This window comes from Amphibalanus amphitrite, unplaced genomic scaffold (genome assembly GCF_019059575.1).
Source record: "Amphibalanus amphitrite isolate SeventyFive unplaced genomic scaffold, NRLGWU_Aamphi_draft 000933F_arrow, whole genome shotgun sequence".
Taxonomy (NCBI): Eukaryota; Metazoa; Arthropoda; class Thecostraca; order Balanomorpha; family Balanidae; genus Amphibalanus; species Amphibalanus amphitrite.
In genome coordinates, this window is record NW_024882427.1 from 102,681 (window position 1) to 115,770 (window position 13,090).

Sequence of the window (13,090 nt, forward strand, 5' to 3'; positions counted from 1 at the left end):
AAGTATTGCTTAAGCTGTGGAAGAAAAGAAGACTGCTGGAAATAAAACAAAGTTCTCCATCCTAGTTGACCTTCATCCTCCCAACACCCAATCCTGTCCCCTAGTGAGAATCCTAGCCACACAAACCAACCATAACAATGCAACCCATCGATCAAAGTAAAAGTTAAAGTTTAAGAAATCAAGGAGGTGCCGATACAAAGGCTAAACCTCCGAAAACCATCGCATCGCATCGCATAGTGGTGGTGAGATGTGAAATCAAGATGAGCTTGGAGGAGCTTGGAGGAGCGACGGGAACGATTTTTTGAAACGAGAGGAGGTTAGAGGAGCTTGGAGGAGGTTAGAGGAGCGACGGGAACAAACCCATTGATTCGTGTAAAGGTACGATTAGCTGCTTACGTTAGCAGAACGAGTTCGGTCCGTTCACGGCGCTTCCTGTATTTGCTGCGCCAATTTCGCTGTAGCTACCATATTTCCACGAATAAAAAACTTCAAGCCCGAGTATTTTTTTTACTTCGATCCTCGCTAGCCGATAGCCAAGTATGCAATCTTGCGATAGCCTGTTTATTTTATCTATAGATGGCCTTGGAGATAAATCTATAGCCGTTCATTCCTTCACGTTTCGCGCAAAGAACAACTCAGTGTTACCTTTTTATTAGATATAATAAAAACCTATATAATGTAAGTTCGTAAAAAAGTGCATCATAATCTAATTCGCGTGGAAGCACCATATCACACATGTGCAATTGCATGTCGAGAATACAAATCCCAAATACGCAGTGCAATGTCAAGGCATGGTGCACGGACACCATCCAGTGTGGAGATCTAATATCTATTCTCGATGTTGCAAACGTAGACACAATGTTATCACCCCAGGTTCGATGTCATCAGAGCGTCCCTCACGGGACTTCGGCACAAGGCGGAGCACACGTGCATCGTCTAACTAGCGAGCCGGCCACGGCGGCCACACACGCAGTCTTTGCGCCGCGGCCGGACATACTCTACTCGTTGTGCAGTGCATCCAATCACAGTGCGGGGCGGGCTACCGGGCCCGCCCCCGGTCCCCGAGGAGCTTCCAGCGTGGCCTCACCCCGCGGTACCACGCCGGTCCAACCACACGGGCCACCTCAGTCCAAAGGCAGATAAATTCACATCATTAGATCACAACAGGGCGGCTCCACAAGACAGCCGCAATTCCGCGACCCACGGCGGCGAGACACGGCGTCAGGGGAGGGAAGACGGCTATCAGACCGCCAGGGGCCACACCAGACCAGGCCCGCACGGCATCAGACCATCACAAGCCACCACACGACCCACAGACCGAGACAGGGTTCCACCCTCCCCGGTCGACGGCAGGCCGTGGTCAGTAGGTCCACAGATCACCTCTATTGCACCACATACTGCTTATATCCGCGGATGGCCTTCAGCTGTCGCTTCAGCAGCTTGACGAGATCCGCCGGCTGGACGACCAGCGAGATGTCGCGCCCGACGGCCGCCAGCCGGCTGCCCAGCTCGTCGCCCTTGCTGAACAGGCTGACCGCACGGCTGTTGACCTCGGTGATGTACCAGTTGCAGAGGGAGAGGCCGTCAGCAGAGCCAGAGCGCGCCGGAAGGCCGTGGCTGGCGGCCAGGCCGTCGGGCAACACCTGCCGGGAGACACGCGAGTCAGAGCGAGACACGGCGCAAGAAACACCAGGTTAAGCGTCAAGAGCCAGGGTATCTTACTTGGCTCCTAGCTGGAATAACACACGAATTTCATAAACATACGCGGCTAGAAACAATCTAAATCGTCCGTCCGATCACATATTCGAGAAACGAACGTGACAAGTTTCGGCAGCTCAGGATTAAATGTCATTTACGCTCTTTATGTAATCGATCGCTGAATGCGCGCGGTTCTAGCACAGCGCCAGCGTCATAGTCCACTGTGTGTAACTGACCTGCAGCAGTTCTCCGGTGGCTCCGTCCCGGACCAGGCCCAGCGGCTGGCCCTCGTGCTCCCGTTTCATGGCCACCACGATGGCGTGCGGCATCCGCTGTACCACCAGCTCCACCTGGAGGCAAATGGACCACGCTCGTGCTTAGAAAACCAGGCAGATGACAACTAGGGGTCGGGCGGCGAACTAGCCGCTCGAAAGAAACCGAAAGTACAAACGATCTGCAGCTGTGAGGCTTTGCTTACCATCACAGGTTCAAGAAAATACATTTAACATTGTTTGGTGAAAATTAGGAGTGTTTGACAATTCGTAGTTTACTAAGGATCAACATTCAATTACAAACACTGTCTTTTACGATGCCATTTTGTGAAGCAACACTAAATCCTTAAAACGTTTAACGAATACAATACTCCGCTTCAGCTTCACAAATGTTTTAGCAATGAATAATTGAGTATGAATGGACAATAGTCCATGGTGTGAGGTCCTTCTGAACGACCCAATCATCCCTCTCTCCCCTCTGGAGTCCTCACCACGGGCGCCTGCTGCTGTTTGACGAGTCTGCCGAACTCTGCTGCCGAGGTGACGGCCACGCCGGCCACGGAGGCGATCCGGTCACCGACGTGCAGCGCGCAGGCTAGCGCCGGCTGCTCCTTCCACCGCCAGCCGGCAAGCCTGATGGACAGGGGAGGGGGGTCAGCCACTACAGTCGGCCAGCCTGCGGACGGGAAGTGAGGTAACAGCAGGTCTGCCCAGCGGACAGGGGAGGGGGGTCACAGCCGTCCGGACTGATAAGGCAGGGGGAGGGGAGGTCATACACTACAGTCAGCCTGCCTGAATATAAGACAGGGGAGGCGAGGTTAGGCACTCTGAGCGCCCGCTGCTGCTACTTCTACCGCGAGCCGGCCAGCCTGGCGGATGCGGGCGGGGTGGGGCCATACACTGACATACACAAATAGGGCAGGAGAAGCACAGCCGGCCAGCCTGACGGATATAGAAGGATGCCAAATCACGCACAGACAGGAAGGTTTACACTTAACAGGCTCGTGAAAGTTTGCAAAGTTTCGTTCCGTGTTCCTAGCAGCACAGAAAGGCATCATATTGCAATGGTTTACTAATCATCGCAGATAATTTACACTTAAGCCTCGCTAAAAAGCTAAAAAGTTTGCACTCATTGGTAGATAGATAGATAGAATAAATTTATTTCATTAATCAGGACACGTACAAAACAGTGATCGCCAATTGGTGCAAAAGCAATTTTGCTTAAGTTGCAGCACCTCTCGGCTCTTACGTGCTATCGCCCGAGTCGGATCAGCCTACCACCGCACGCACGCACGCGCCACACCCGCAGCGACCGCCACCACGCCGCCACCACCGCACCGCCGACCCGCCCGACCGCTCCGGCCCCGGCCGGCCCGAGGGGCCAGCCCGCCAACCCGATAGGCTACTTGAAACGTCCTGTATCGGATAAGAATTTTTGAAAGAGCTGGGCCACCACCCGGTCGCTGCCTCTCGCAGGACTGGGTCCATTTAATAACAAAGTTAGCAAATCAGAGGAGCGGAGAACAGAAACGTTAATTTCTAAATGGATGCTCAAGGCTCTAAGCAGGCGATCACGAACATTACGGTAAATAGGACAGTATAAAAGAAAGTGACGAACAGTTTCACTGGGTGACCCGCATTGACATTGAGGGGAATCAGAAAGCTGTAAGGGGAAAAGGTGAGCATTGAGCTGAGACATCCCGACCCTTAGCCTAGTGTGAACCCTGTTTCCAAATTTGGTACCGTAGGAGAAATAGTGAGGAGGGGGAGGGGTTCCCAAATGCTTAAGAAGGGCCTTTTTGAAAAGTTTAATGGATGTTTCACTGCGGATGTTGTTAGGAAGTGTGTTCCATAGCTTAGTGGTTGATGGTACGAATGAGTTTTGAAATAATGTAGTCCTATTCTTGGGCAGTGTCTGTATGTTGGAATTTCTTAGGAGTCTGCCGGTGTCTTGCGATCGAGTGTTAGGAATGATGGAAGTGATGTACGTAGGAAGTTGTGATTGTGGTTGCCTGAGTGCGTAGTACATTGTGAGTTTGTGAATGTTCCGTCTCATTTTGAGGGTAGTCCATCCTAATTCCTGTCTCAGTTTATCAGTCGATGTCCTACGTAGAGTTCCTGTCACAAGTCTAGCTACCCTGTTTTGAAGTCTTTCCAGTCGTAAGGAGTCAGTCAGTGTGATACTTCCATCATAAATAATGTCACAATAGTCAAAGTAGGGTCGGATGTAAATGCGGTAAATGAGATCCAGTACGTGTCTTGGTAAAAGTGATGCTATAGGGTAGATAGGACTTAAGGATCTATTGACTTTTAAAATGATGTCATTTACATGTTGATGAAAGCGCAAATCTTGAGAAAGGGTAATACCGAGATGCTTGTGGGAGTGAGATATTGGAATTGGTTTTCCGCTAAAGATAAGATGTGGTGATGTTGCCGGATTTGAAGAGTTTGAGAGTGTAATTTTGATAGTCTTTTCAGGATTAAATGCTATTATCCATTTCTGGCCGTATTGCTGTATTTTGTTTAGATCGTTCTGGAGTGATTTTTGAACGTTAACTATGTTAGTGGATGTATGAGATGCGTGCAAAGAAGTGTCGTCGGCAAAAAATTGGGTGTTGTTCTCTGTTATTTTTGATAGTTCATTGAGATAAAGAATTGCAAGAAGAGGCCCGAGGACTGAACCTTGGGGGCAGCCAGCATTTATTGTTCGAAAGTTAGAAAATGACGAGGATATTTTGACGCGATGCTTACGATTTTGGAGGTAAGATTTGATCCAAGCCAAAAGCAGTCCTGTAATTCCGAATTCGTTTTCGCATTTGTAGATTAGTCCTTGGTGCCAAATTTTATCAAAATACTTTGAGATATCGAGAAATATAGCTGTGAAGTCGTTACCTGAATCGAGAGACTTGTACAGATTGTGACAGAGATAGGTAAGTTGAAGTTGTGTGCTATGTTTCGGTCGGTACCCACTCTGTTTTTCTGATAATAGATTATGCTCCGAAAGATGACTGTATATATTTTTGAATACAATTTTTTCCATCACCTTGGATAAAGTTGGAAGAATAGAGATCGGTCGGTAGTTTGTTGGATCTGATTGAGAGCCTTTCTTTTTGAAAGTAGGGTGTATATTTGCTTCTTTCCACATGTCTGGGAAGATTCCACAGCGAAATGATTTGTTAAATAGCATTGAAAGAGGTTCGGCGATTATTATGGCAGAAAGTTTGATTATTTTGGCTGGAAGCTGGTCTGGGCCACATGATTTGTTGGGGTCTAGTGAGTTAATAATTTTGAGTACTTCGTTTGGGGTAGTGACAATTGTATTGAGAGTGGGTACCTGGCCTCTGTTGTATGACGCAGGAGGCATGTGGTTAGGTGGGATAGTGAGAAGTGATTGGGCTGCGAAATGGTCGTTAAATAAAGTCGCTTTGTCATCGTCGTTGGTCAGTGTCCGCCCGTTCGTTGTCATCAGAGGTGGTATGACTTCGTGTCGATTGCGTCCTGTTATGTTCCGTAAAGTCTGATGATATTTGTATGGGTCGTGTTTCTGTTCTAAAAGCTTATGAATCTGATTGTTGAGATGGTTCTGTTTGAGTCGCCTATTTAGGTCAGTGACTAAATTCCGTTGAGCTCGCCATCTGCCCCATGCCTGATCGTCTATCCCCTTATGTTTGGCAGTCCTAAAAAGTCTATCACGTTTCCTTATGTGTCTTTTGAGCTCGCTGGTTACCCAAGGTTTATCGTTTTGTCGAATACGTATTATTTTCGTTGGTATCGCTTGTTCAGCTGCAGATAGAAGTGCCAAAGTAAAATTTGAAGTAGCGGTGTTGATGTCTGTTTCGAGTATTTGTTGCCAGTCAATGTTCATAAGAAGCCTAGTAAATTTATCAGCATCTAGCCCGTTGTAGTTCCATATCTTTTTGAAGCGAGGTGGAGTGGTTTTAGTATTAAGGTCAAGAGTGGCGTATATAGGAAAATGATCTAATGTGGAAAAGGAAGACAATGTTCCGCTGTCGATCAGAATCTTCATTACACACTTCCATTTGGCTACATCGTTGCAACACTCGGATCAATCGTTACAGTCTTTTTTTTTTAAATCGCTTGAGACTCTCACTGAGCTCTCGTTACTCTCACATCTTTTTCAAATAGGTCCGTGAGAGTCTCAAGCGATTTTAAAAAAGACTGTAACGATTGATCCGAGTGTTGCAACGATGTAGCGACTTCCATTTGGTTGTCATAGTTCCAGACGACACGTCAGCGTGACTCACCAGACGGCGCCGAATCCATCGACGAGCGCCAGTGCGCCGCTGACAGTGCGTCGCGGCAGCATCATACGCACGCCGGGCCGGTGCGCGATCTCCCGGCGAAGCACCATCACCTGGTGTTCGCGCAGACTGAGCTGACGCGCCGCGCCGTCCTGGGGGTAGGAGCGGTGAGGCATGCGGTCAGGGTGGGCACTGGGCACAGAATGAGCACGGAGGCTCGAGTGCTGGTGGTGGTTCTGAAAAGCTAAAATACAGTTTGAGACTAGTCTGTGGTGACATCGACCATTCTTAACAAGAAAAGTTTGCAAACAGTTCGAGGGTGCAGCATAGATGCTTGTAGAATGCACACTCGAAAGGAAATTTCGACCCATATTATTTCAGGCACTATAAATGATTCGAATGTGCGCAGTGCCATCTCCCCCTTCCGCACTTTGGAACTGGGCGCGGTTTCACTCACCCTGCGCGAAGGGTCGACGGCGGGCCGGGGCCGGCCGGCGGTCGCGCCGCGGCTGTCCAGGCTGGTATCACTAGTCTGACGCTGCAGCGGTGGCCGCATCGACGGCCGCTGCTGCGGAACCGAGCTGTGTGAGCGCTGTACCGTGGAGTGCCCCCGGCCGGCCTCCCCCGCCCCCGCCGTGGCTCCTGTCGTCCCCGCCGCGGCTGCGGGCGGTGTCGGCGGCAGGACCGGATGTGATCTGCTGGAATCTATCGGCGGCGATACTGTCGACGTCCGGGCGGACTCGGCCGCGGTTGTCACCACCGCGGCTGCAGCTGATACCGAAGGCACCGCTCTGCTGGCCGCCGCCGCGCTGCTGGCCTCACTGAGTCGCTCGTAGAGCAGAATATCCTCCGCGGCCGGCTGTGCCGGTGGGGACGCTGCGAGCGGCGAGCGGTCCGCTCTCCTCTCCGCCACACTCTGCGCCGCCGGCGGAGGGACAGCCGCCGGCCGCGCCGGGGCCGTCATCCGCCTCTGACGGGGCGGAGAGGCCTCACCACCTCCAGCTGAGTCGGGTACGGTCAGTCGCAGCGCCTCCCCGACACTGATGACGGTCACATGCTCGTCGGCGGCGGCTCGTCCGCCGGCCGCCGGAGGGGTCGGAGGGGTGAGCGGGGCCGTCGAGCTCGGCACGCCAGGCGGAGGCGGCGGCGAGGGCAGCGGTGAGCTCGGCTCGTCGTCGAACCGGGTCCAGTGCGCTGGCGGGGAGGCCGGGGGCGTGACGGGTGCGGCTCGCACGGTGACGGGTACGGTGGGGGCGACCCGGCGCGGCGCCGCCGGTACGGACGGCTCCGGAGCTGCGCCTCCGCAGCTGGTGGGGACGGTAGGAGCGGCGCCAGCGGCGGTCGCGCTGGGCGACACGGAGTACGTGTTCTCGGCTCTCGATGTGGCCACAGACGAGGTGACTGTGACGTCGGCTGATGAGGTGGACGGAGCGGGGGCAGCCGCCAGCCGCGGCCGCGGCGCCGCTGCGCACAGGGAAAGTTATGTTAGTGTGGACACTGGACAATGGACATGCCAAGACAATGCATTATAACAATGGCAATGCACACGACCTCACAAACTAGGCAAGGTAGGGATAACTATTGTCCCTCTCCAGAGCCAAACAGGGGTAATAGTCCGATTCGAGCCGTTTCGGTGCTCTCCATTTTCTTTTCAAGAAGAGCCAGCAATACGCGGCCGCGGTAATCGCTAAAGAGCAATGATGTGGGCAAGCGAAAGGGGCCTTTTACAAAATAAAGTTTTGGACCGATCCGAGTCCGGTTATGGAAATGCGTTCAACGTTCGAATCATCGACTGATCGATTTAAAATTGCACGCTCGCTATAACTTCACTAGCGCATATCTCTGTTCCACAGCAGCCATGGCGCAATATCACGTTGATGATATGGACGGACTACCGGCTCAACGCCGTGACGGGAACAATAGATATTCGCACGGAAAGGTCGGAGGCGTACTACTTTCCTTAACTTCCGTCATGCAGCTTGGTGAGTTCTAGACATCGCTTATTTAATCATGCCATGCATCTCCGGCGGCTAGACAAAGGATTTCACGAGGATTGGATTTCCGGCGGCTTTCAAAGGATTGTTCTCACTTAGAAAATGCTGCTTAAAACGCAAGTTTATCGATTGGATAGTCTATGTGTGAAATCGCAACGCTGCACAATCATAGCGACGCTGTTAACAGGGGACCTGCTAGTGGTATTTTCGCGCCTTAACTACACATATCGACAAAAACGTCACAAATGAAGCAACATATCGACGCAAACGACAAAACGAACTGCATCAAACTGCGGAGGGTGGCCGTCGGACGCCCGTCCTACCTCACTGATCCGCGGGACCCAAAAGCGACCGCCAGCTGGTGTCCAACCCTAATACCTGCGGGAGCCAACACTGTGACCGCCAGGTGTCCTACCTCACTGACCTGCGGGACCCAACAGTGACCACCAGGCGTCCTATCTCACTGACCTGCGGGAGCCAACAGTGACCACCAGGTGTCCTACCTCACTGACCTGCAGACCCGGCAGTGACCGCCGCCGGGCGCCTGTCCAACGGCCCTGAGGAGCCCAGCGACTGCCGGGCGCCCGTACAACTGACCTGCGGGAACCAACAGTGACCGCCAGGTAGCCTACCCAACTGACCTGCGGAGCCCAACGACTACCGAACGCCCGTCCAACCGACCTGAGGAACCCAGCGAATGCCGGGCGCCTGTCCATCTGACCTGCGGAGCCGAGCAGCGGCGCGCTGAGCACCGGCGGCTGGGGCGGAGCCGGCAGCGGAGAGTTCGGGTCACGCTGCAGCCCGAACTGCATGGGCAACCGCGGCGCCTTCGAGTACAGGTTCGATTTGGACTCGAGGACCTTCAGTTCGTGCAGCTGGTTACGGAGGATCGATATCCAGTCGTTTATTACCTCACTGAAACGAGGAGAGCGTTGTTCAGTGTTGTGCTTTGGGTTTCGACAATGCAAAAGGTGTTCCCACACGACGGGCAATTTTAGGAAACGAAAACTTTCATTCCTGGTAAACATTCCACTATCACATAAAAACGACATTTAACATTGCCAAACGCATAGGTATTAACAGAAATCTAGGAGCATGATAAATATTAAATTGAACCCGCAGGCCGCAAACTGCTTTCATTTCAAGCGTAACAACTGAATTCCGCCATTCGCCCCACTTTTACCGCACCACCGAGCCACAAACCACCCCGATACTGTCCCTGTCCACTCTCCCGCACCAGTGACGCGGTTCCCGTCCCGAACCCTCCTCACCTGCGCGAGGACGAGAACTTGACGACATCCTGTCGGAGTGTGATGACGAACTCGTGCTCGGAGGCCAGCGTGGGTCGGATGCTGGCCGACACGTGGTAGCACTCGGCCAGCGGGTAGCCAAACTCGGGCTGGTGGCCGGCGGCCGCCTGCCGCGACCCGTACTGCTCCAGGAACGGCGTCTGCTCGTCGTGCACGCAGAACACCATCCATACCTTCTCGACCCGCGGGTTCTGGAGATGGAGCCATGTTATGAAAAATGTTTTACTTTTGAATATGTTTCTTAGAGTTAGAGAAAATGATAAGCCATTTAATATCTTAGCAAAACAATTTTCCTTCACAGACAAAAATTGCATGGTTACAGCAGGCTTGTCATTTACACACAGCATCAGAACAAGCAAAAATAAATATTCAAAAATCACACACCAATAACTAACCTTGAATGACTTTTTCTTGTCATCTGATGTGATTTTCTTCAGCCAGCCAGCCCTGTACACCTCCCTCATCCCAGACATTTTTGCATAGTTTTGGGAGCTGAAAAAAAGAAACTGTTGTCATAATGCATTTCAAAGAACAGAAAAAATTAGGTGCAAAACAAGAATCAAAGTGGACAAGATCTATATATGGTCATCTTCATCTTTTTTTAGTGGTCTATAAAAAGATGAAGCATAAAAGCAAATAACATTTCAATGGTAAAACTGCTATACAGCGTACTGGTTAGAGGACATGGTTCTTATAACATCAGAAGAAAATGCCTCTACTACAGGCTTGACTTGTTGGACACCAATCTGGAGAAATATATAAGTGCCTTTGAATTTTTCTGTAATGATTCATTCCATGAGACAAGTGCTGAAATAAATTTTCAGCATGTTTTATAGATTGTGCACCAATATAAATAGCCCTGAGATTAAACTGCATCTGATAGACAAAATTAAACTGCATCTGATAGACATCTTTTTGTTGTAAAAATTCAACTTGAAAACTTGACATTTTTACCTGAACTCAGCTATATTCAGCTGAAAATGACATCAAATGACACAAATGACAATCATTTAAAAATTTATGGCCTAAATGGACCATAAAACATGTGTCATGTGGCCAATGCAAGATATAAGATGCAACCTAGGATGACCTGACCTTGACCTGAAAATCAAAGTACAACTTTGGTACGTACTGCAGGGTATCTTAAGCACCTATTCAAGAGTGTGTAAATGAAAAATGAGCCTGATCTGACTTGTAAACTGGTGGCCAGAGCCCAGAATTGGAATGTGAACAACCCAAACCATGATAATTTTTAATTTGACCTGACCTAGGTGACAACATTGGTGACCGCAAAGTCAATGAAATTAAATTTTGCTCAACAGTTTTTCCAGTTTTTTTTGCCAGTTTTCCCAACAGATTCCCTTTGAATTTGGACAATCTGCCAAAAGTTCTAGAATTAGGAGGGGGCTATGAATAGCCTCAAAGATTAGCCTATGAATAGCCCCCCCCCCCGGCCCCAAGTAGAGCACATAACACAGACTCCAGTCCCCAGCGGGGCACGGGCTGAATTATGAACATTGACAAGGTGAGATAAAAATAGTATACCATTACCACATTAGGTACGGACCAAAATATTAATTACAACAGCATATTGAGGAAAATGATGAAGAATGCAGACTGCATTTCAAATAGCAAAGTATGACTCACTACAAAGGCTTTAGGCTATGACTCATAACAATCCATCCGTTCTGAGCAAAATCAAGATTAGGCAGTCTTGACAGGATTGAGCTGAGGGGGAGAGTTCAATGATGAAGAAGAAAGCTGATGCCTCAATAAAACTAGTAGGACCTTGACAGGGGCGACACCGTTGACGTCATCATGTTTGACTTCTCCAAGGCCTTCGACGTAGTATCTCACCCTATTCTGCTCACCAAATTACATTTGCTAGGGATCAATACCCCCCTCATCCGCTGGATCGAGGACTTTCTTGTTGGTCGCCGCATGTCAGTCCAGGTAAAGGGAAAGACAAGCAGCCAGCGCAACGTCTCGAGTGGCGTACCCCAGGGTTCTGTCCTCGGACCAATTCTTTTTCTTATTTTCGTCAACCATGTCGCAAGTAACCTCCTCTGTCAGTATAAAATATTTGCAGATGACCTGAAGATCTACATGACAATACGCCACGACAGTCCAGCTAACTACTGTCGTGATTCACAGGCTTGTCAGAAGGACATAACGATGCTACAACGCACGGCAGAGTCCTGGTGTCTCTACTTAAATCTGAAAAAATGTGTGGTCATCCGCTTTCAAAGAAGGTCCCATGTCCTACCTCCCCCGTCCTATCACTTAGACCAAACATCGATTCAGGTCGTGAAATCCCACACTGATCTCGGGGTTCTTATTGATTCTGACCTGAAGTTTCACCAGCATGTGGCTTTGACAGTGCAAAAGGCTGCTGGCCTTACCCAAAACTTGTTAAGGTCAACTGTCTGCAGATCCCCTGATTTCATGCTCACTTTATTCAACACTCATGTAAGACCCATCATGGAATACTGCTCATGTGTATGGCACACTGCGTATATAGGGGACGTGCGCCTCCTCGAATCTGTTCAACGCCGTTGGACTAAAAAGATCTTAGGCATGGGAGAGCTTGATTATAAATCCCGGCTTAGGGCTCTGAACCAGTACTCGGTCCAGGGCAGACTTCTACGTGCCGATCTGATTCAATATTGGAAGATTTTCCACGCAAAGTGTTGTATAGATGCCACTACCATGTTCGAACTTGATCCCTCGTCTAGTACCAGAGGCCACAGGTTCAAAATCCGCCACACTCGAGCACAAACTGATGTCAGGACCAGGTCCTTCAGCAAGCGTTGTATCACCGCTTGGAACGCACTCCCTGACCAGGTCGTAGGTGAACCCGACCTGAGCAGGTTCAAGGCCATGTTGGCTGACTCGATGGGTGATGCCTTGTTCTCTTATCATATGTGATGGCTATTGCGTTGACCTGTTTCCCCTAATTTGTGTTTGCATTATTGTATACGATCTCTTATTGTATGTATCATGAAACTATAGCAAAATTCGTGTTTGTCACTATGCAGGCTCTTGTTCCCGGCTTGGCAGCACCCCTTGTGGTGTCTCCGCCGGGCGAGCCCTACGTTCGCGGGTTCCTTCCTCACGTATCCTATGCACATCCTCTATGCTGTACTCTGGAAGGCAGGGAACCCCCAACAGGTGAGTTGAACAGGTGAGGAACTGAGACTAAAAACACTTAAATAATTGCATTGCTAATAAATAAAACATCCAACTACCAATCTCTGAAATACGCAACTCACCTCACCCTCCTCAAGTTTCTTTTCCTCCCCAAGGATGCGGAAGTTGATGATCAACGAGCAAAGGAAGAAAAGGAGCTAACGAAGCACAAAAGAAATAGCTGTTCAGCGTCTCTAAAAGGAATGTGCCTGAACCCAGTCGACCAATAAAAACGCAGCTTTGATAAGCCAACATAAATCTTACAAAGTGATTCGCGGTGACGACTGCTCATTCTGGTTTCGAACAGCTGCTTCAAATGTTACATATATTGCGCGTATGAGCCATTCTTGTACGTAAACAACGCC

The 13,090-nt window shown here is 50.0% G+C and overlaps 1 protein-coding gene across 1 annotated transcript; it reads right to left on the reverse strand.

Moving 5' to 3' along the window:
* Nucleotides 1-635: 635 nt before the first annotated feature.
* Nucleotides 636-12,855, reverse strand: LOC122368246 (uncharacterized protein KIAA0754-like). The gene is made up of 9 exons (XM_043341994.1): nucleotides 12,809-12,855; nucleotides 9,932-10,028; nucleotides 9,498-9,727; nucleotides 8,948-9,141; nucleotides 6,690-7,696; nucleotides 6,236-6,384; nucleotides 2,462-2,603; nucleotides 1,935-2,048; nucleotides 636-1,643 (listed from the first exon to the last, which is right to left on the reverse strand). Exons 2-9 carry the CDS (start codon nucleotides 10,007-10,009, stop codon nucleotides 1,383-1,385), a joined length of 2,175 nt encoding a protein of 724 aa, XP_043197929.1. The 5' UTR covers nucleotides 10,010-10,028; nucleotides 12,809-12,855; the 3' UTR covers nucleotides 636-1,382.
* Nucleotides 12,856-13,090: the final 235 nt, after the last annotated feature.

Coding starts and splice junctions, on each gene's coding strand:
- LOC122368246 (XM_043341994.1), bottom strand. CDS start 10,009: ATGTCTGGGATGAGGGAGGTGTACAGGGCTGGCTGGCTGAAGAAAATC. Junction 9,728..9,931: donor ACAAGAAAAAGTCATTCAAG/GTTAGTTATTGG, acceptor CTCCATCTCCAG/AACCCGCGGGTCGAGAAGGT. Junction 9,142..9,497: donor AAGTTCTCGTCCTCGCGCAG/GTGAGGAGGGTT, acceptor TCCTCGTTTCAG/TGAGGTAATAAACGACTGGA.